The sequence below is a fragment of the Sphaeramia orbicularis genome, chromosome 20 (assembly GCF_902148855.1).
Source record: "Sphaeramia orbicularis chromosome 20, fSphaOr1.1, whole genome shotgun sequence".
Taxonomy (NCBI): domain Eukaryota; kingdom Metazoa; phylum Chordata; class Actinopteri; order Kurtiformes; family Apogonidae; genus Sphaeramia; species Sphaeramia orbicularis.
The window spans coordinates 7,148,192-7,172,080 of record NC_043976.1 but is presented as its reverse complement, the minus strand read 5'-3'; the positions used below and the strand labels follow the sequence as shown (position 1 = coordinate 7,172,080).

The window sequence follows — 23,889 nt, the reverse complement described above, 5'->3', positions numbered from 1 at the left end:
CGGCCGTGTGACATTCACAGTTAAGTGCAGCAGGTACGCAGCGGTGGAATAATGTGTGGGGAGTGTGAAGAATGTGGAGATTTTTCAAAATAAATGACGGGGATGAAAGTAACGCTGACGGCAAATAACGTTAAAGACACAGACAGATACAGACGCGGCGTTCTGTCCATCCTCTGCGTACATTCCATCCATTTTCCAGGTGCTGGCGGATGCGTACCCAGACAGAGAATACCACTGGGAGTACGGAGTGGTGCGGACCGCCACCAACAGAAGTGAAAATGAAACTTATCACTCATTTATCTTTTCTCTACCTGCTGAAGCTAGGCTTTTAAACCTTACTAGCGAAAACGCTGCAATATTAGTATCACAGTAGTGTTGCCTCTGTCGTCCCCATGTTTGTTATTACTGACTCTCTTCTTCTTCTTCTCAAAAACCTTTGCTCTTCTTTGTCATATTTGTCCAGTATGGTTAATTAAGAACAGCGCCCCCTAGTGGATTAATTGAGAAACGCTCATTCCAACACATTAGATGTAAGTAGCAGCACTTTGTTCCAGTCAGACTAATGACAACGACAATAAAGCACATTTACAAAAGGAACGAAGAACTGGAATGGGATTATTAAGTACTCGTATTGGTACTCGGAATCGGCAAGTACTCAAATGTAAGCACTCGTACTCGGTCTGGAAAAAAGTGATATCGGTGCATCCCTAGTATTAACTGTGAGTCAGTGTCTTAATTGTAAAACATGCAAATGTGTTATTTTTTTCATCACTGAAGTCTTTATGGAATTTTCACATTTATTAGCAGGTCAGTTTTATAATTATATATTTTTTGCTAAACAGCATAAACATGAAACAATAATCATCCACTTTCTGTCAAAAATACATACTTACATTTTAAATTGTATTGCAAGCAATGGTGTGGTTCAGGTGTCTCACAAGTGCAATTCAAGTGCATTGTCACAAGAAATATAGACCTGTTTCTAAAGCTATAGCTTGTGACTAGGGTGGAGCAAGTATTTGGGTCCTTATACCACATTAGAAAAGTATTCCATTGAACATCAAAGTTCTAAATTCAAAACATTAAGTTTTAGATGAAATACTTTGAGTATGGAAAGTAAGAGTTCATTGTACAGTAAAACAGTTGTAGTCATTGTTTTACTAGCATATATAATGTTTTTTTTCATGCATATGTTGCGTTTTGCTGTTGTACTTCCTCTGCATCACAGTTTAGTTGCTTTATATACTCTTGTACAGTTTAATCTACAACTTTGTTATATGTTAGGTCGTCATAATGTTTATAGCATCACTGTCTGGTGAGAACCACATATCTTTCAAATTTTCATGCACTCAGAAAAGCTTTGCAACAGTGGTTTATATGCAACAAATCTGAGAGGGTTTTTAGAGTCTGCTTAGCCTACAAAGAAGGAGAATTATTAATTTAACCTATAAATCAACACTTCATCCTTCACTTTATCACAAATATTCAAAATCAGCACATTTTTGAGATGCACAGAAAGGCATCAAAAACAGCAATCTCAAAAGCAAGTGAGACACATATAGCAGAGCAAAAATCCATGTCTCTGAGATGTCATGGTGTAGAAGCAGTAGGTAGGAGAAAATTGGTGTTCAAATATGTCAAATCTGTGCATAGTGTAATAGTTAGATTCCACATCTATAATTTGTTAAACATTTTGGACAACTGAGTTTTATATAGAGCATTTGTTTTGATTTCCTGATCTGCCTGCAAGGCTTCACCAAAGGCAAGGATGTGGCCTTTTGTAAAGAGTTTAATTTAACTGAAATGACTGTATATGGTGCACAGATGTGCTATGTTGATTTATAAGGTGACCATCATCTGCACTTCCTTGATTTCTGTCTGTAATACTTCCGTTTTCTGTATGCAACTAAAGTACTTCCTCCACAGCTGGCATCATTGTGGAATGGAGGAAGCTAAAGGAAATGACATAATACATTCCTAATATTTCCTATTCTGTCTTATCAGACAGTCTAAATTCAGTACATGTGTAAAGCTGGCATGGTCTTAGTCACAGGCATTGTTTGGAGTAATATCCTCGAGTGGAGTCAGATAATAAAGTTGTACGTATATTGTTTGTGTGTTTGCCAGTGTGCAGTCCTGTAACTGTCCTGTCAGCTGCATCACGTTTCCCTCGATTTTTCCATTCCTCATAATTTTCTCACACCTCAGTCAGTCTCCAGTCATTTATTCACCCAGCACCAGGCTCAGCCGACCAGAGGAATTTACGATCATCGGCTTGGCTTATTCTCACCTCGCTGTAAAGCTGTCACGGATTTACCGCCACCGGTGTGTCACTCCCGTCATTAAAATGTAAAAGTTTGCGACGCTGCCTAGAAAGTTACAAATGATGCAGCCGAGCTCGGGCCGTTCGCTTCACTTACATTTCGCCCAGTTGCGGGTAGTTTGTTCCCTTGCTCGCTCAAAACTAAATCATGAGCTGTCACTGCTCCCATCACTCTAAGTAAACTCTACAGCTCAGGGAGGAAACAGGGAGCTCATCCTCTCTGTAAAAAAAAAAAAAAAGAAGGGAGTTTTGCAATTTTCTTGCTTTTCAATTTTAACACTGCTCACTGAATCTTTTCTGCTGTCCTGAATAGAGACTTGGCAAAGAGGGAATTCACTGTACGTTGAGTTATCTTTTGATATGGCTTGATGCATTTTGATTGCATTTATATGGGAAAGGACAAGTTATTCTTTCAATAACGAATGGATGCCCGAGGAGACTTTTCCTGAGCTGTCTCCCCAGTACAAACCCTACCTGAAGATTCTGACAGTTTTGACACTTTAATTTCCTTCTGAGTATTTCCCAGACAAAGGAAGAGACGTGCCACTGTAAAGGAAAAAAAAGAAAAGAAGAAAAAAGTCTGAATTGGGAAGGAAATTATTATAAGCCTGGGTTGCACTTAAATTCTCCTTGCTCTTTTGCTCAGGTTTGGAAAGCACCGGAAGGATGAACGTCCGGGAGACAGGATGGAGAGGAAGGGCTCCAGTAAATCTAAAGCCGAAGACATGCAGGCGTCAGAGGAGGAGACCCTGCGGATGAAGCTGGAACAAGAGAGGTGAGTGCTTCGAGGCAGCCTTGGCTTGCTAAAAGCCCAAACAATTATGTCCCAGCTGAACAAAGGGAAAAAAAAGTACTGCTGACTGGAAAATTAGCAAACTACCTAATTAACAAAATGGCGAAGCAAGGTTGGAAAATTCTGGGAAAGCACTCAGATGTCAATTTGTGAAATGTCCTTTTCTTTTATATCAGTACATTAAATAGATCATTTATGGATTGTTGTTGCCTGTACCATTCAGAGGCACTGACCTCTTAATGGTGCTTGTAGGCCCCTGTGGATTTGGCATGATTGAATGGTGCTCATTATAATAGTGAAATCAATGTAGCTCTGCATTTGTCTTCCCCTGCAGCTCACCCAGGTTGTTAATCGCTCAAGAATACACTGGTCCCTTTTATGTGGCTCCCTTGGCTCTATGTCCTCTGGTGTTTTTGGACAACGGGGCTGTCCATAAAGAAAAAGGAGAGGCGTAGAGTTTTGCTCTTGCCGGGCCTCATCCCTCAGCCGTATTTAATTCTCTCCAGTAGGGAAGACAATATTGGTGGCAGGGTGAATGAAAAGACAGCTTCCTGCCTCCATTGTTCTCCACCAGCCAAATGAACTCAGTTATCAAACTGCCGTTGGTAATGACAGCTAATTGAATAGAAACAATAGGGCTTGATACCGCTCCCTCTCACGGCAAAGGATGAGAGAAATGGATTGCTGTCAAAAATGCACGGTACCACAAACACAAACAAGCATGTGCACAAGAACCACTCACAAAGGACCTCTTTCCCTGCTGAATGGAACATCTGGAAGCCTTGCTCAAAGAGCTGTAGCACTTTTCTGTTTCCATTTTTTTTTTTAACTATGAGTTGTAGTGAAGGTCTGCTCGACTGTGGCTGCAAACCCCCCTCTGGCTGAAGGCCCAACACATTTCCCTCAGCATACCCTGGAGACCTGCGGGCCTGGCTTTCCATCCAGATCTGTCTGCTTTGAGCAGCTCCCAAATGATGCTAAGCAGCAGAATCGTTACACACACATACACACATTGGGCATGCGATATGTAGACTACATGCCCTCACAACCTTCCCCTCCCCACAAACATATTTAAAGCCTGTTCTTGCTCTTTCCTTCCTCCACTCTCACCCAGTTTCTTTGTCTTCCACTTTGTCTCACGGCACATTCTCATTCCCTGCCTTGTTTGTGTCCGTTCTGCATGTGTGAGCTCCGGTCCCAGTTCTCTGCACAGGAGGGCAACCTAATTCCTTCCTTTTGTACCTGTTCCCCAATCCCATCACTCAACCAGGCCGGGATTGTCCCTTCGCTTAATGGAAAGGGAATCCTGAGGGAAATCGTGGAGGGTAATAATAAACCAACCTGCCATGAAGCCTAGTCGATATTCAAAGCATTAAGGTTCAGCAGAACGACAGCTCAAAAATCCATTACTTCTTGTATTTTTTGGTTGCCATACTGTATTACACTCCCAAGGTGCTACATTTGATTGTTGTAGTTCTCTGCTTAAGGCACGCGCTGTGATTGATGACATAGCTGCCACGGACGCAGGGACTACTTAGAGCGTGCTTATGAAATTATGAATCGAAGCCGTAACAGGTTTCCGAAGCTGGCAGTCGTCATCTCGCTCTGTATGTCAGCACGGTACGGGATGGGCTGCAGCCAAACTCTGGGCTCGGCTGACATTAGCGATCATTAATTCAGGCAGACCGTTTTGACAGGGGCTTTTAGCGATTCAAAATAGGAGTCATCGAAGAGGTGAGACAGATTAATTCATAAAATCTGCCCTCTTTACCCTGCAATAAGGCAGCTATGGTTATATATTTAAAACCTTGACCTTGATATGAGCAAGGTAATTTGTGGTGTGGCCTACGATCCTCACAGATGCAACCCATTTATTTTAAGTAAAAACACCTCCTCTAATTGATGTGTTGTCAGCCTCGTATTGATCATCATCGAGGATTATTGAGAAAAGAGTACATAAAAGTTTGACTTCATTGCCTGGGTGTAGTACAGCGCATCTACTAAATTATGAAGAACAGCATTTGTTTTGCTAAAAATCTGGCAGATTTTACCAACCTCCTGTGATTTCTCATCAAGGCAAAATGAACACCTGCAGTTAGACTGATCTAAATCTCTGTTTCGTCCGGCAGCAACCATTACTCTGTTTTCTTTATGCCTACAGCCAGTAGCAACCCCTCTCGGACTGGCTTATGTTGAGATGAGTGTAGAGACAAACTCTGTGATTGGACCCTGGTTGTGTTGGAGAGCAGCAGCTTCCTTGGCCCACATTCACAGAAGGCCATGGGGGAGAAGACAGAGATGCAGGACTTTCTATCAGTCTCTGACTTATCTCCGCACATGCTAGCCCTGAAACTATATTTTCCCAGCCAAAGTGAGGAGCGCACAAAGACAACCTGACAATGTTCCCTCTTCATTTTCTGCCTGGACTGAACTCCATTCTCCCTGTCTTTCTCTCTGTGGCAGCTGATTATGATGTCCATTCTCTCTTATCTGCCTGGCTCCGGTTGGCTTCTAATCAGCGGCCAGCACTCCACTGCCACTCGTCTTGTTCCCGCTCCCCAGACCACAGCAGAACACATTACTGCTTTTTTTTTTTTCTTCTTCAAAAGTGGTCTGCTTCCTTTTGTTTGTTGTTTGACATCCTGCTGACTCTAGACAAACAAAACCTGACCAGTGTTTCTGGAGTAGGTCAGCTAGCACAATGTGCTTTTAACATACACACAACCAGGATCAGGTGTAATATTTTCATGTATTTTAATAAAGAGGAAGTACTTTTCTGGTATAACACGTTAAGATTTCAGACACTTAGTGCTGCAGGCAGATCCTTCCCTTTCTGTTTTTGTAATAGTGATCATAGTACCAACGTTATCATTCTACTTTGTCAAACCATCTCATTATTTCAGTATTCTATTTGAGTCTCATTTGCATAGTTGAGTTCAAAGGAAGCTCAGACTGGCTGATTGGGAAGTGTGATTACATTTGTAATTATATTGATACCTACAGCAAGTTAATGCGATTATTAACACTATGAATTAACACCCTGAAACTTGCACAATTATCTCTGTGATTGCATTATGCAGTTATGGGCCAAGTGTCAACACAAAAGATGGGCAATTGGAGGTTTGTGATTCTGCACGGCAGCTGTGCGGCGACTCATTTACTGCACTTTGATTAGATTCAGATACATTCTGCCCTCCATCTGCACTTCAGAACAATAGAACATGTTTTGATGAGGGGGTATTGAAAAGAAAAATCTATTCAAGGCGCCTGGTTGAGAAAGTAAGAGAGCAAATACATTCTGTTTCATCCACCACGGTAACAATGCATATTGAAGAGGCAGACTTTCAAACTTCTGAGTGTGTTGACTTCAAAATGAGTGTGAGACTACAGACAGCCCCCTCCTCTCTTTTCTTTCTCCCCTCTGCCTCCCCTGGGTAGATTAAACATTGACAAACATATGGAGATGGAGTCTGCTAGCTTCTTTGGTCCAAAATAACACCACTGTTAAATAAACAGCGAGGTTTATTCAGTGTGAAGAGGAAGGACGAGGTGAGCTGATATGTTGTTACCAGTTCACACTCGGCCTCTCAGTGCCCCAGTGTAGTGTTAAAGGAATTACTAGATATTGTAATAACCTAACACAAAAGTAGCAACACTGTTAAAGTTCAGTTGCAATGTTCAGACTTTAGTAAGTGTTAATGCAATCCAGTCATTAAAAAGAAAAGTTGCAATTTGGCATTTCTGCAAACAATGGATTCAACATGCAAGCAAAACATACAGGTCATGTTAACATGTCTCGATACTTGCTTTACATATCCATACTATAGGATTTTAAATGATATTTTACTTGTTTTGCTTTTTCTCATTAGGCAGGAAATAGTTGGTGCAGATGCTAAATGATGATAAATAAAATTTAGGTTTGCGTCTCCTCTATGTATTGTTAAGTTGAGGCTATACAAGTGTTTCATTTAGGATTAGGAAAATATTAAGATGAGACATTTATTTCTAAAAAAAAAATGTATTATCACAAATCTGCAAAAATCAGGTTACATATGAATGTGTCTTCTAAAAGATGTGTTGAAAACTGGCAAAAGCACTAAAACACTGATATATCTTGAAATTTTGATATCAAATTATTATTTTTTGGTTCAAAAACACATCAGTGGTTTGCAGAAATGAGAAACGGGCAACATTTCTTGTGGTTGGGTTGATGATACTTTCCTGCAACCTGACACAGAAATGAAATTTAGGCACCATCTGTGGTTTGTTCGTTCGTTCAAACTTCCTATGTCTGTAAAAGCCTACTTGTTGTTCTTAGGTAACTTGAGACACATATATGAGAAGTACTGTAAGTGTTTAATGAATATTGAACCAACAACCTGTTCACCAGCCAATGGTTTTGGCTTTTGAGCAGCCAGCGACCATTGAAAGGAAAAGTGTTTTTTAGGAAACAGAGAAATAAACACAATGCCTGAGATATGCTGTTAAAAGCATGTAGATGTGTAAGCGTGAAGAAATGTTGATATAAGACATATTGAAAAAGTGTATGTATCCTCATGTAATTTGACAACATTTTATGGCAACTGGGTTGATAAATGAAAGACAAGAGATGAAATAGTGAGAATAGAAAATGATTGAAAAGTAAGAATCATGTAGCCAAAACAAAAACACTTCAACTCATGGTCAGTCAGTGGATCAGATGTTGAACTTTAACTGCCCTGAAAGCCTCAGCATTAGAGTGTCTAGACTCTCTGTTAGCCAGCAGGAAATACCACCTCACTACTCTGTTATGAAGAAGGAATAAACCTCATTTTACATTATTTAAAGGTACACTAAAGCTTGAATCAGCTTCTAACAACATACAGTAAAACATAGCATTGAGGCACAGGAAACCAAGAAGTAGTTACATAATGGAATTATCTTCTTCATTGTCACTGATGCAGTTAAAAAATTTTTAAAAATCCACAAAGGGGCTGCTGTGATGCTTCGGACTTGATCGTCCCCTCTCTGAAATGAAATCTCCCAAGGCTGTTATACTGTCTGCTCTTCTCCAATGTAGTATCCACTAAGAGAAGAGAGGAGAAGGGCTTGTAATTGGGGCTGTACAGTAATAATGTGTTTAGTGTGGGCAGCACTTTCCTCAATGTTAACATGCTGGGCCATTAATTGGCTAATGGAGTATATATGGCAGAGCGCGGGGGTGTTCTCTCCAGAGAAACAGGGAGGGAACGAGTGGAGTTAGAGGAGCGGCAGTTGCAGGTTGGCCAAGAAAAGCAACAGAGCAGGTGTGTGAGGATGTAATGTATGGATACTGAAGAAATTGCAGAGTGAGAATGTGATGTCTAAATATCAACCCTGTCTTTAGTTGTTAGAAAATGTACCGTATACTTCTGAATGTAGCGTTTATAAAAATCCACCCTCCTACACCATCAAAATCTGAAGAAGTGCTAAAATTTGGATGCAAAACCAAAGAACGAGGAGGGTATATGATTAATGACAATGATTTAATATTAATTCAAAACAAAACTATTTTATGAATACAGGATTGTGATACTTAAAGATGCACTTATTTGTGCTTCAGTCTAGTACTTCTGTAACCTCATGTATTTCCTGTATTAAAAATAAATAAATAAATGCATACATACAAACATACATACACAAGGATTTTAAAACACAGATATAACAATAATAATTTGTGTCAATAGTTCATAAAATGTACAAACATCTTCTATCTCTATTATCCACATTCAATAGAGGATGCGGCTTCGTTCTGTGATTCCATGCGTAGCCTTATAGCGGTGTTCACCAAAACATCCTTCATATGCAGATCCCTGGCCCTGCGGACACCTGTCCAAGGTACCCAGACCAAGTCACAACAGACTGACAGATTTAGATGATGTGAATATGGATGCATGTGAAGGATGTGATGAACTGAAAGAAAAGTCTGTTTGGACAGGTGATGAGTGCATAAAAGCAATCAAATCACAGTACAACATGAAGGTAATGACAGTATGACTCACATCTTTGCCATCTTTGCTCCCAAATATCCTTTTATTCAAAAGCACATGTTATTAGCTTTTGCTATATCCTACTCCTGAGGCCTGGAAGAGAAGTCTCTTTCTTTTAGCATCATGTAACCAGTCTAGCCAAGGCCATTATCTCGTCCCAAATGTCAATATTGCCGTTTTTATGAATCTGATTAGTCCATAAAATGCCCGGGGGTCCCAGTGGACTTCCGTGAACCTGTTGTAACATTATTGTCTAGTCCTTCCTGGCAGAGATCTGACATCACTTTAGCCAGATGGGAGGTGAAAGGGCTTCTGGGAATTAGGGTTGTTTTTGTCCCATGCAGCTTGTTTTCTGTTTCCTAACAACACAAACTAAAAGTGAGACCGTACTGAGTTGATCATTTCCATACTGTACCTGGTACCAGCTTAAGGGGCTTTATAGATGACTGCATATCATGCAACATTGCATCATGCCTCCATCAAAATCTCATTCTGCAGATAATACTGAGAAAATGGGATTTTGGATGGCTAAAAATAAACAAGGCAGTCTATGGGAAGGATGTGGGAATTGGGTTAATCCGGCTCTGAAAAATGGTGATTGTTTGAAATGTGATTACTGTTATTAAAATACACAGACATGGGGAAGAGAGTAGGGCTGGGGGGATTTCTAGCCCCATTCCAACTCTGTCAAGTATATGTGTGGAGCAGCCAAAGGGGGTGGGGGGTTCAAAGGTCGGTTATGACCTGAGGTAAGAGGGAAGTCTAACGCCAGTGGGAGGTAGCGTGCATTCTGTCTGTGTGGGTGTGTATTGGCCTACATCTGGAACCAGTGAGTGGCCTGTTGGTTGCTGCCAGGGCCACCACAGTGGGAGGTCAACTCTCACTCCTCACTGTCCACCAGCCCTCTCCTCTCCTGAAGAGCCAGCTCTCCTTACTCCTATGAAGCACCAGGGCTGAGTCTTGTTAGCTGTGCACAGATGGACATTCACATGGAACCGTTCTATGAGGCAGGAAAGGCCTGTGAAAGGCTCTGTTGTGTGGAAGTGATCCTGCAGAGAGGAACAGCATGGAGGCATAGGAAAGGGCAGGAAGGAGGAAGAGGAGGTTTCACTGTCTCCTTCCCAACTGAGGATAGGAGCCCATATTAGAATAATCCTGCATAAGTTCTCTTTGTACAAAGGACAAGTTTTTTTCTGCTTTTTTTTTATTAAGAGATACCACAACTAAGTTTGGAATGAAAAGTTCCATGCTGAACTTTTCACGCCAAACTGAGTAGGCTGTATAGCAGGAATGTAAAACTCATTTTCTTTAGGGGCCATGTTCAGCCCAATTTGATCTCAAGTGGGCCGAACCAGTAAAATAATAGCATAATAGCCAATAAATAATGACCACTCCAAATATTTCTCTGTTTCAGTGCAAAAATATAGGTTATTATGCAGTTATTTTACTTGAGATCACAATTGGTCTGTGTGTGGCCCCTGACCTAAAACAAGTTTGATACCCTTGACTGCTAATATGTTCTATGTAATTTTTGAACTTCATAAATTCTTCCCGCAGGCTGGATTGGAACCTTTGCCGGGCCGGTTTTGACCCACGGGATGTATGTTTGATACCCCTGCTTTACAGAGTAGGCTTATCCATGCAGTATCTATACCAAAGTATATGTGGGTATGATTCCTAATATGACAAATAGGTTTTGGATCCTTTTATTTCTTCTTAGAGAGACTCTATTACCAACACTAAAATTCACATGGTCCCTTGGCAACAACTACAGTTAGCCATAATTTCAACTTTTACCCAAACACAAAGAAAGGCACTTGACAATAATTTTTAGAGACTCAAGAGCATCCTTCCCTTTTTTGCTTCTTTCTAAAAATGAGAGCATTCATCAGGCTAATAGTCTCCAATCTAAAAGACTTTCTGTGAGTGTTTGAACATAAGTGCAAAAGAAATTACACTAGATTTCCCATTCTTGTTCATCCTTTGTACCTAAAACACTGTTCATATATTCCACTTTTGTTCTTTCACGTCTGTTGCAGAATACAGGCCAAGACGCGGGAACTTCGGGAGAGGCAGGCGAAGGAGAGGGAATACGCAGAAATCCAAGACGTTGTCAGCCGCACCTTCAGCTCAGATGAGGAGCACACTTATGCTGGCATCGGATCTTTGGACTCGTCAGTAGACAGCAGCAGCATGGACCCTTACGGCAACCACCACCACTACCACCTGCCTCAGAGCCCTCAGAGCCCTCACGTCCCCTTGAACCTTCAAGGCAACGGTCCCCCACTGGAGGCCCTGTACGCCCAGGTGAACAAGCCACGCAATGGACGTCCTGCAGCTGCAGACAGGTAAGAATAACCAGCAAAAACATTGCTAGTGCAGGAGTAGCTTTGCTGCTCATGTGAAACTAACTAGCTTTGTGCCTTGTGTTCATGCAAGTTCATTTACACCTCATCTATAATGTGCGGCCTCAGTGTATTTGTTCATTTTTACTTGTCACATGTAACACCTGTGGAAAACACAATGAATTTCACACTGGATTTTATCCCAGCCTTGCCCCCAAAAGATACTACAGACAGAATCCGCAGGCAAAGTAAAACTGCAGCAGGAGTGTATCAGTAATTCTCCATGTGTTAGAATTTAATATCAGTCAGTCTGTCTTTGTTTTTTCATTATCCTCGGGTCACAGGTAATCCTCCCTGGTGTCGTACGCACCTTTTTTCAGACAGTCACGCTGCATCTGTGTTGAGCTTTCTTGTACACTGCGGGATGTATCACTCATAACCTGCGTGTCAACAAGAATATTTGATGTGACAACAATGCCATGCAGGGCGTTAGCGCCGCTCTACTCAAAATGACAAAGTCAGAGTGAAGTTTTTCCCAGCATATCTAATGTGCTTTTATATATTTATTTGTTCACTTTTTTTTCAGCATTATCAGAAAAAAATAACAGAAAAGGAAAGGAGCACTTTTTTTCTAAACAGGTTTTCCACAGGTCCTTAATAGCTGTATTTAAAGTGTATTCATCTCCACTGTGTGAATTAATCATAACATAGATGGAAAAGGAGCACCTTTGCCAACTGTTTCATTGGCCTACATCAGTGATAACAGTTTGTAGAGTGAATGTAAAGGAAATACAGAGATTAACTGCTGCTCTATCTCCTATGGCATGGCACATAATATTACATGGGGGTGACCCTTGACACAAACTATGCAACCCAATTATACCACACCCCGGTATGTTTTGTGTGCTCTAATGTGGTATTACATTGCTTCCTTACAGCCTTAATGGTCTTAAAAGATTCTTAAAGGTACATTTTGTACGGTCACATGAACTCATGTATTTATGTGGAGTTTTGGAGTGGTGTGTTTTGTTGTGTTGATGTTAGCTAGCTGTGTTCCTAAGTTAATGGTAGCTAGTTTTGTAGACTGCTTCCACTGTAGAGGAGCAAAGGAGGCAAATTCACCCTCTGTGAGGTTGTTATCGTGAAAATAGGCAGGGAAGGAGCTCCTTTTTGCGGAGTATTATCATCTGTTCACACATTGGAATTAAAAAATTGATTGACACATGAAAATTCCTTCACATACATTACACATTGTATCAATAAAAAGTTAACCTGTACAGATCCTGTTTAAATGAAGTTAGTCAAGTACGCATGTTTTGCTAACTTTGAGCTATTTAAAAACCTCAATTATTCACTACAACATGACAAAATCTCACCTCTAAGTGATATGACAGACGAAAGTATTGGTGTTATTATTTAGTATGGGGTGTTGATGGAGGTCTACTGACTTCCTGCAGGTGATACCTAGTGGTGACAAGTCAGGAGATCACTCCCCTCATGGCTTCCCAGAGCCTTTCGGGATGTTATTAATGGATCGGATAATACCCTCCTCCCGTGATTGACAGCTATCACCTGGGGGCTTGTGACCTTTCACTGCACCGCCTGAGCCAGATGGAGTGTGTATGTGACCATGTGTGACTAAGACATCACGCCTCTGTGTGAGTGTGTGTTGTTTTTTAAGAGGTAGAATCTCTATCCTGTGACACCCGCTGACAGTGACAGTAGATAGGACAAGGTTATCTGGCCCCTCCGATAGCCGGCTAAATCCATGCACCAGTATATCCTGGTCTAACGAAGGCCGCTGATCCATATGCCTTAAGCGAAGGTTACTTCCAGCAGATTGAGCCTCATGCTTCCTCAGGATAGCCTTGTCCTGTCATAACAGCTATCTCCTGTAAACAATCCCACTTCCAGAGGAGCAGAAGCTCATGATAAGCTTGGCAATGAGTTGAAAACATACTGATTGGTGTTCAATCAGGTTTTGTGTTCAGATCAGAAGACAGACATGATATTATGCTCATTTTTTTCAATGGGCATTTCAATAAGCTCTGAGCAGGGATGCAGTATTAAAGCATTTACATAAGACAGACATGTAAATGATTAATCTCTTTCTTCTTTATTGCCTCAGGGAATATTAATAGCAGTAGACTTCGTGGCATTCACAGAAAAAACACAGTTCATACAAAGTTCGTTCTACATAAGAATTCTGATGGTAAACACATGCTGTTACTTTGATATTACTTTCTTACTTGAATTTCTTCAGACAGATTTAAATTTTGCTGCAATTATATTTTTCAGCAAGACTAAACTTGTTTCCTTTCTTAGTGATCTACTATAATATTATTTTGAACTGAAATACATCACTTTATATTAGGTTGACTGTAAAATCCCTGGATTTAAAAAATAAAAGACGCAACCTTAAAGTCTCCTTCCTGCCTTCTTGCTTTTGCAGTTTCACAGTTACAATAAATTTTCACCTTTGCAGGTTTATATCAGCGTAAAAAGCTTAGCGTTGCATGTTAATTATAAATACAAGCTTATATTTTGTTTGGGGTCTGAACCTTAGGTGGTGATAGCACAGTATGGAGTTTTATTTGCAGGCTCAGGATTAGCTGTTGCGAGTGTTTTGATTTGATTTGAAATATGCACCGTGTGTTCTACACTGCATTTTTGTTTTGCACCTCTTGCTGCTTTGCATATCTTGTGTATGCCAGCCTGGCTGTTTGCCTGTAGTATTTGTCTTGCTGCCTTTGAGATATAATAATATGCACTGGTTCTTATTTAGCTCAGAGGCTTTCTATTTACAATTTGCAAAGAAGAAGCTCGAAACACATTTTGATTCAAGAGTCCTGTCACTTACCTATCATAACAAACATAAACAGTGATTTGCATTTCTAAATTAAACCTAATGGAACTTTCATTGTCAAATATTAAGCACCAATACGACATGAGATGCAATAATTTCTGACTTTGCCATTTATCAAGTTGGCAAAATTGGATTTGGAACTTTTCAGAGATCCAATATAAATCAAAGTTTAAAACAGAATGTGTCCTCACATTAAGACAACACAGACTTATGAAAAAAAAAAAAAGTTGCTCAAAGGTCATGAAATGGGAAATTGAAGAACATAATTTAGAGGAGGCTGTTTAATATAAAAGAGAGGAATTCAGTATGAAATGTGGCAACAAACCAGGACTTTATATCTGAAGAATGCACAGCACAACATGAAAAAAAAACAAGAAAGACCTTGAAATAAATGTGTGGCACTAAGTTTCTGTGTTTCTTTAACTTATATTAAAAATGTGCTTATGGGCATTCAGGGAAAGTAAAGCCAGCTCTCTGTTGTTGACTGCTACTCCATCTCCTATGGCATGGTAAATAATATTATATGGGGATGTGACCATGGTTAAAGCATCTCCTGATCATCACATGACCTCTAGATACATGGCACAGCTACACAAATCTTAGCTTGTAAAATTGGTTCCAGGGAGCAAGTAAATGAAAGTAAATTGAGTTGAAATTAGCTGACAGCCTTCCTTTATTTGTCTGTCTTTGCTGGGAAAAAGCACACCAAGGGCTGAGCAGTGGTTTAGAGGATGACTTCCCTCTAACGAACCATCATCCTACATGTGACAGCCACCATACACAAGCCCAAGGAGAGCAGGAAGAAACATCAAACAATGCTCTTGCACCCAGGAGACGAAGTTCCCATCAGTATGTTTACTGCACAGCGCTCAGTGCTGTCATTACAAAACAATGTTTCAGTAAAAACAGAGCACAGGTCTTTTAGATCCACTCAAGTAATTAGAGACACTTAGGGACTCTTTGGTTGATGTGGGGAGTTCTTCTTTTTTAAGAAAGGTGGGGTCTACAAGTAACTCCATATACTTTGCATTTACGCCTCTTTTTTGCTGTTGTTTACACACATGTGCATCATTTTATGCCATAATAAAGGCATTCAGCCATGACTCACCATGGCTTACAAGGCTGTTTATTTTCTGCAGTTCATAAGAAGAGGCTGCAGCTGGATAAATAGCTGGGGTATACACCACACTCTCTCTAATAGACCTTTGGTAATGGAGCCCTAATGGGAAGGTCACCATGACTGTAAAGCTAGAATGAGTCAGACCTGAGCCCGTAAACCCGCTGAGATACGAGGACCTCCGGTTGCTGCAAGCACCCAGAGATCCTGCCCACTCTGCCGTATCAGGTTTTACTGTTCCTCAATGGGATCATGGTACAACAAGAGCTCATTTGGCAATTTATTACCACCCTCCACGTTATTAGAACTGGCAGCACCAGTGGTGTTTTGACAACGCTGTCAGACTCAGTAAAAATGAAAGGCACCAATAGAAATTCAGGATTTACTCATGTGTTTAGTTTTGTTAAAACCTTATATAAAGCAAACATTAATAACATTTTCACCATAAAACCTGTAGCATGAATTCATTTCTGTTTTATTACTGAGAAAACATGGAGCTGAGCCAGACATAAACACCTGAACACAGCTCTATTTTTGATTGTTTTTCTTCAGCTTATTAAAAAAAAAAGGTAGACCTAGCAAAATGGAATGACCTCATTTCTCGACAGGCAGCTGACAAGTCAACCCCTCCATCTGCCCAAGGGCCCTGGGGTTGGGGTGATGGCTGTTGGATGCTGCTTTTTAGAGCGACAACCTGACAGGTGCCAGGCTCGATGGGATTTGTGGGAAGCGAGCGTGAAACAAAGCATCACCTTTGAAACTGGAATTTGATTGACTGCTGCTCCCATTACCTAGTCGAGTTTCTAAAGCTCCTTAGAGCATGGGTGAGAAGGAGTCAGCGAGACACGGAGTGAGAGGTGGGGGAAGCTCACTGAGCTCAGCTGTGCAAAGCCCTTGAAGTCCTCTGCAACTCAGAAGCTCCACAGAGCCCGGCTTCAGGCAGCAGCGAAAGCAAAAGAACCCCGAGATCCTCTCCTCCAGAAACACTGCTGCCTTTCCTCTACTCTCTCCTGTCTAAAATTCACTCAAAACCTCCTCTTTACATGGTCTTGAAATTGGATTATGAGGTAGCTAATGCATTTTCTGTAGCTGATAAAAGGTCAGGCTTTTCATCTCAGGAGAAAGTTTGTCCCCTCACTCGCCACCTCACCAAAGACTCAAGGCTCTAAAATGTCCACTTGTGAAGTGGGAAATGCTCATTTGCAGTGAAATGCACACTTCACACTTCAGATGAAGATTCCTCTACAGCTAGCTGTTGCTACTGAAACCAACAAAACTGCTGTAACAGCTATGGACTGATGGTCCTTTTCTCCTACACAGTTCATACCTGGGTGGTGCATTGTATCATTCCAGCATTATCTTATTGATGAAGACAACAGTGCAGTGTTGTGTAGTAACAAAGCAATAAGATTGTACTACTGTACTCAAGTATGTTTTGGGAGAATTTGCACATTATTGGGCATTTTTTATTTTGTTTACTTTCACTTCTGCTTCACTACATGTCCTAACTCAACTTCATACTTCTACTTCCATACATTTTTAATGCACTGGATCATTACTCGTTATGAAAAATAAATTAAAGGAAATTTGGTGTTTTCACCACTGAGATTACCAGGGACTGCAACAAAGCCAGGAAGCTTATTTGTCTTTGGGCATAATCATGTAATGAACAAGTGCAAACGACGGTCTGCACTCAACCTGTTGGCAATCTGTTGATCTGAGGGAGAGCTGAATGAAGCTATGCCATAAAACAGGTTGGTATTATGTAAATTGTTTAGACTGTGGATTCCTTGTTTTTTTTTGTTTTTTTTTTCAAAATTCTGAAATTTACAACACCAGCAGTAGCCAACTCCTTTTTACGTGTGATGTAGGCATTTTCAATTTTGTGACTGCTTGTCTTTGACTTCGTTTTAAAATCCTGGATAAACTTTATAATATACAAAAATCTGACCATGTTGCGTTGTTAACATTTACTTGTACTTTTGCTTTCATTACTTGAGTACATTTAATTCTAGATTACTTGATATACTTAAGTACAGTAAATCCTAGATACTTAAAGACTTTAACTTGAGTAGCATTTCAGCTGGGGACTTGAACTTCTACCAGAGTCATTTTTTGGTTCGGTATCTGTAATTCTACTTAAATATGATTTTTCAGTACTTTATGCAACACTGGAACAGTGACAACACAGGACACGTGGTTTGAGGTAACATTAGGTTGTGCTGCAACTTTTCACCGTTAACCGTGAGGGAAGGGATTCAGGTGAGTAATTACAGAAAGACTTATGGATTCATGATAGTTAGGATATGACTGGGGTTTTACAGATTTGATGGAAAATTAGTGACGGAAGTCTCCTACAGCTTTAAAGAAGACTGACCAAAACTTTTGAAATGCTGAAAGACTATAAATGGATGGAATCCCAGAAAATTATCGTTAGTGCACTACCAGCCAAGCAACATCAGTGCTACAAATGTCCCTAAATGCGACATTGTATGTAAAATATATTTACCCTGATTCAATGAGAAAAAAAAAAAAAAAAAAAAGCCTATATTATAAACTACTCTCCATGTAATTTCAGAAATGTGTGTTTGTTACATTAAAACATTTCACATATACAGTTTCTGAACTGTCCAGTCTTGGTGAGGGTCGTGGGGATGCTGGACCCTATCCAGTTACTAAAGGGGACCACATCGTGGACATGTTTCCAGTACACTAAAACAATTATTTTATGTAACATTAAACCTTTAGAAAGGATGATTCACATTCAAAAACCTTCAGAGTAAAAGCTAATGTTTCAGTTTTTTATATTATTAATTTTTTTCTACATGGATGCTCTATCTGTCAAAATACTGGCAAAAGTCACTTCGTCGTAAGAGTAGAGCTAAAAAGTATACACTCAGCTCTTATCTTCATTTATATGGTTCACTTGGCATCAAACAAACTTTAACTTCTTTTGGTGAAAATTCCTGTATTTTTTTTTCTAATCAGAGTGATCACAGGAAAAGTATATACTCTAGCATCATTACCCCATATTATTGCATTGCTATTTAATTTAGCGTTGTCATACCCACCACATCATTTTTTTAGATAAAGAAAAAACAAATGGCTGTCCCGCACCAACTGGGATACATAATCATTTTGTTTTATTCGATGCTGTACTGTCAGAATGACTCCATTAAAGTAATGCAGATGGAGAGTAAGTTCTCATGAAGAACGCTGTTCCGCCTCGATCAGACGATCACAGAACCAATCTGAAGTAATCGCTTTTTTATTGTTTGCTGTCTCTTATTGGGTGTCTGTAATTAACTCCACAATCAACAATCAGTCTCTGTGATTTTTATAGTCTATATTTTCATTTAGATGCAATCAAAGTGAGATTACAACACTTTCTGACTGCAACATCTGTAGCTTTGATTAAATCCTGCCTCTCAATAATTCATTGGTAAACAAATGAATCTTTTACGACCCCTGCATCTGCGTTAAGACTTCAATAACAACTCATAAGTCTCTGATAACACTCCTTGTAGTTCCCAAGGGAGTAAAATTGATATGTCTAGCATCAAGGAACAGTTTACTTTAATGAGACACATACATTAGTGATGACTAATTACATTTTACCAACTCGTCGGTATCTGTGTTATTCCAGGGTGTTTTGTCTGGTGTATCCAGTTCCCTCAACTCTCGTCGGCTGCCAAGCTAAACAAGACTTCGAGTTGACTTCGACTGTATCACATTTTATTCCCAGCAGCGGCGGGGCAGCGTGTTTTGGCGCTGGCTTTTGTTTGTCTCTGACATCCGCCAGCGTTTCCCATTACTCCCACTGAGCGTCCTTGTGTGGGTGTGCAATTAGTGTCACAGTGAATGTGTGGAGTAGTACCTTCTCTAGCTCTAATTGAGAATAAAAAAGGGGACGAAGAGGTGAAAGGCAGGGTTCAATGGTGTAATGGATGAGTGTGTGTGAATCTGTTTTTACCAGTGTCTGTAGGACATCCTTTGGACTTGGTAACGGCATGTAGTTGATGTTGTAGTCGTCATACAGCTCTGGAAAAGCCCCATGTAAGCCCTGTAGACAGGTTACAAAATGATGGTAGAAGTCCAATACACACACACGCATGCTGACTTTTGCCCTTGCAGGAGGCCGAATGCACCAAATGCACATCAGCCTTATCGCAGGGGTACTACACAGATAGCAACGTGTATCTCCCAGGCAAAGCAAGTGAATTATTTTCCCGGTCTGTTTTCATTTTTTCTTTTTACTCTCCCGCTTCGGAGAGGGCCCTCTGGGATGGATGTGATGAGATGGAGCACACAGAAGGCAATTTATCCTCCGTTTGTACCATTACGTTCATTTAAGAAAGCAAACAGCCTGAAAGCAGGTCGAGAGAGAGAGAGAGAGAGAGAGAGAGAGAGAGAGAGAGAGATAGACCCACCTCGCCTTCAACTCTGCATCAAGTGGATCAAGCTGATTAAGGTTGCTTGTACAGTATGTATTTTATCAGCGTCCTTCAAATGGGAAGCCTGGAGGACATGCATACAGTACCTAATGAATTTTCACAAGAAGATGAAAGGAAAGGAGGGGAGTGTGCCACTTAGTGCCCCAGCGCACAAGATGTGAGGTAGAAAGGTAGGCGGGGTTTGAACATGGCCAAGGGCTGCCGAAGCTTCGTTTGTTGTTTGGCACCGTAGGGCATCTCATTCCCAGCAATCAGCAGCTGCAAATAGACAGTTAATCCCCGCTCAAGTCTCCAGAAGGCTGCCGATGCCTGACACCATAACTGACTGTCGCGCACTGAAGAGAGATTAACAAAATAGACAGCCGTTCGCAAGGCCTGGCAAGTTTTCCACTACAATTTCAATGACTGTGGTTATTTGTTTTGAAAATGTCACTGCAGCTAATTGGGAGAAAGCGATAGGAGAACATGCTCTTAGCAAATATGAAATACACTTTCTCCAAATTCAATCACTGGGAAATCAATTTTGATTGAATAGCAGACGTTGGGGTTTGCCTATTACGTGAACATGAGCTTGCTGTGAGAGAAACTTCACATGATAGATTGTTTAATTTCATAAACTAATCACGGGTCTTCTGCGCTAACCTAGCGTCACTGCTTTCATCCATAGCTGCTGCTCTCACACGACTGCTCCACAAATAGATCAGGTGAGGAATGTGATTGAGAAGCAGGTGACTGCAAAGCGTGGGTTTGTACTATGAACCATATCAGCAGATGACTGTCACACCTCCTTATCCTCTACCTCGCTTTCATCTCTCTCTTCAGTTCCGGCAAACGAAAGCACACATGGTCAGGTCACATGAAAATGACCTGCCAACGTCAGGCAGGGATGCTAACTGCTGCATTTTCCCTCCTGTTTGCTGGCAAAGTGAAATGCGACCTGGAAAGTTGTTGTTTACTGTATTAAAGTATGATAGAGGCATCCAGGGTGTTAAGGGCTTCCTCCCTTACTGCTCGCAGAGAAAGCATCCAAAAATAGCCAAAAAAAGGAAAATGTACTAAAAAGAATCTGCTACATGGAACAAAACACAGTAGTAAAGGTCACCTGAAGTATAAAGTGAAAACAAAAGAAGTAGCATAGATCTGACAGATATTTTGTTAACACTTCTAACCTTTATTATCTTCTATTTCCTAAAACCTTTATTTCTAAAACAAAATGTGCCACAAAAACACACAGTTTATCCCAGAAATCATTAATTAAACTGCTTCAGTGCCCTTTATCTAATAACACTTACAAATATAGGCACACAATATTTGCTGTTGGCAGTATATTTATAAATGCTTTATGTCTTTTTCACCAGCTGTGCTGTACATAAACTTATAATGCCAAGTAAAGAACAAAAAAAAAAAAACAGTTGAATGTCCCAACACTGGAATCTTCCAGTTGTTAAAGTGGAGTTTTACAGCCACACGTTTCACATTCAAATGCTGAATGTTCACCTAAAACTGAGTCAGTGGTCACACACTTAAGAAACAGTATTTTATATTCAGAGATTCTGGACTTCTCATTTTACAATGTGGAGTGGGTCCTATTTCAGTAATTTCTAACGCATTCTTTGTGCTCAGAGTCAGAGTATGTATGTGTTACTTCTGTGGGGATCTTTCCACTGTCGTTCCTTTATTAAAATAATGGCCACTTCTTCTTTATTACCAGACAGAGTGAAATCATTACATAATTAATGGAGTATGGCTCTTAACAGTGAAGACAGGCACAGGCCTCAGAGTTTGATACTGACCAGAGCCCCCCTGCATCAATTACCAGACTGCCCTAAACACTATTTTCTAAGTGGTCGCTGGAGTACAACTGTATCAAGAGGTTAGTTCATTCTAATCGAAAGCCAGCCAGTGTGTACAGGGCACATAATTAAATTTACCTTGCCCACATCTGAGCCAGTGAGCCTGTGCACTCAACACAGAGCAGCATTAGTTTCCTCTATTTTAAGAGCAGTATCCATATTCCTTTTGTCAGACTACTCCATTGTCGTTCCAATTCCCGTGCCTTGATCAGGCTCCCAGCGGCAAATCGGATCTCAGCGAGAGCCTTTGTAATTACAGGGAGCTGAATGGGTGAATACGTCTCAAATCCACAAGACCAGTGAGCGACACATTCCATCTGTCTTAAGCCTCTTTCCAATATTTGAGATCGACTCATGAGGAGGCACTGAAATAGTGTCTAGCACCATCATTTTTTCTGCTGTTTATGGGAAAATTCAGTGAAGTTTTAGAAAGTTTGGCACCAAATATGTCAGTAACAGATCTTTAAAAACTTTAATGCAGCAAGAGGCAATGACTTTTCCATTACTAGTGGAAAAGTAATGGCCTTCTGTTGCATTTTTATTTAGCATGGTGGTAATATGAGTAGATAATCTTAACTCCACAGAGTGTGCATACAGAGACACAAAATTAGGTGGACTGTGTGTTATGGGAGTAAGACAGAATATCAATATGGGAATATATTGTATAATATCCTCCTGAGATCCAGGAATCGAAGCTTTTAGCGTTTTTACACTAAACAGTTGTCTTGATTATAAACTGTATAATGCAACAGTTTTTTGGGACACTTTTTTTTTTACATTATTTTTTTATTTATTTATTTTTTAATGGAATGTCCTTTGCAATGGACAACATTTTTTTAAGTAAAACTGTCAAACTTTTGTCCTCTACAAAGGACGAAAATGCATTGTTGGGTCTCAGGAGGATATGCAAAATATTACATTTTACTTTTGCCAAATTCTTTATTTTCAAACATGAGTTACTGCATGTAATGGATTCCTCTACAAATTTGAATAAACAGAGTCACTGCGTCTTGGAAAGATATAATACGTGATCATGGTAATTGCGGGCTGTGTGTGTGTGTGTGTTATAGTGTATCAAGCTAAGACTGGAACATGTATTGGTACATTGTTTAGCTCTGTTGTAAAATTCTAAGAATTTGACCACACAGTGCTGTGAAAAAATGTGAAGTTCTTGTTTGTAAGACCTTTTGAGTCATTTTATTCTTTAGTGACACTGACAATGACATGTATCATAATATCATTGTTATCTTTGGTCAACATGAAAGTATTGTATCATGAGTTACTCTGTGATTCATTAGTTTGTTAAACAGACACATTGTTTTTTAACTGAGGTGTTGTCCATGCATGTCAACACAATGTCTGGCCTATGGGCATACAATGAGCATTGCTTTCACTTGGTAATAATGAGATTATGCTTGTATTTCTTACATAATCAGATCAGGTAGCAATTTTTTTCTTGCATCTCAGTGGCTGTTTGCACATTGCACAAATAAGACCAAATTAAGACAGGAAGCTAAGATCCACACATTTAACATAACATTACAGTCACAGAGGACAATTTTTAAGGCCCCACTACAACTTTTAAAAATGTTATTAATAAATATGCTAATATTATCCTTTTCCTTAGTTTCAGAATAAACTAGTACACAAAGGAATGCTTGTTTCACTTTATTTCATTGTGGAACCCTATGTCTTCAGTTTAATGCTAGGATGTGGTGTTAACTGTTCAGAACCTGGTTGGTGTTAAAGTAAATATTGTTCACCAGGCCTCTGCAGGTTGATATAGTAGGAATAATCCAGATGTCGGCCTACCATCACTGAGCTGGTTTTCATTTGATGCAGTAGTTTTTACTTTAAAGAGGTGGACAAACACTTTCCTGGCCATTACATCATCGTCGCATATAGCAAGAATAGAACTATTCCTGGATACACCTGAGGGTACTCTGTGTGTTTATTACTGTTCAGTACTGGCTTTGCTGGGGCATGGCTTTAGGGCCCCGCTAGCAAAACAGGACTAGTGCTTGGCTCAACCACTTGAGCTGAACTTGTTTGAGTTCACTGTGGGACTCTAAGATAATCCTTGGGGAGGGCCATAAGATGATTGTAATGCCACTAGCATGCCTGTAAAAA

General features: G+C 40.2%; 1 protein-coding gene across 2 annotated transcripts in view; it reads left to right on the top strand.

Annotated features, from left to right (window-relative positions):
* Positions 1 to 23,889, top strand: part of pard3aa (par-3 family cell polarity regulator alpha, a) — a 426,578-nt gene that overhangs the window by 310,455 nt on the left and 92,234 nt on the right. For both annotated transcript variants that reach the window (XM_030123467.1, XM_030123466.1), the window contains exons 20-21: positions 2,970 to 3,098; positions 11,164 to 11,472. In XM_030123467.1, coding sequence (XP_029979327.1) covers positions 2,970 to 3,098; positions 11,164 to 11,472 — 438 coding nt within the window. The remainder of the gene's footprint in view (positions 1 to 2,969; positions 3,099 to 11,163; positions 11,473 to 23,889) is intronic.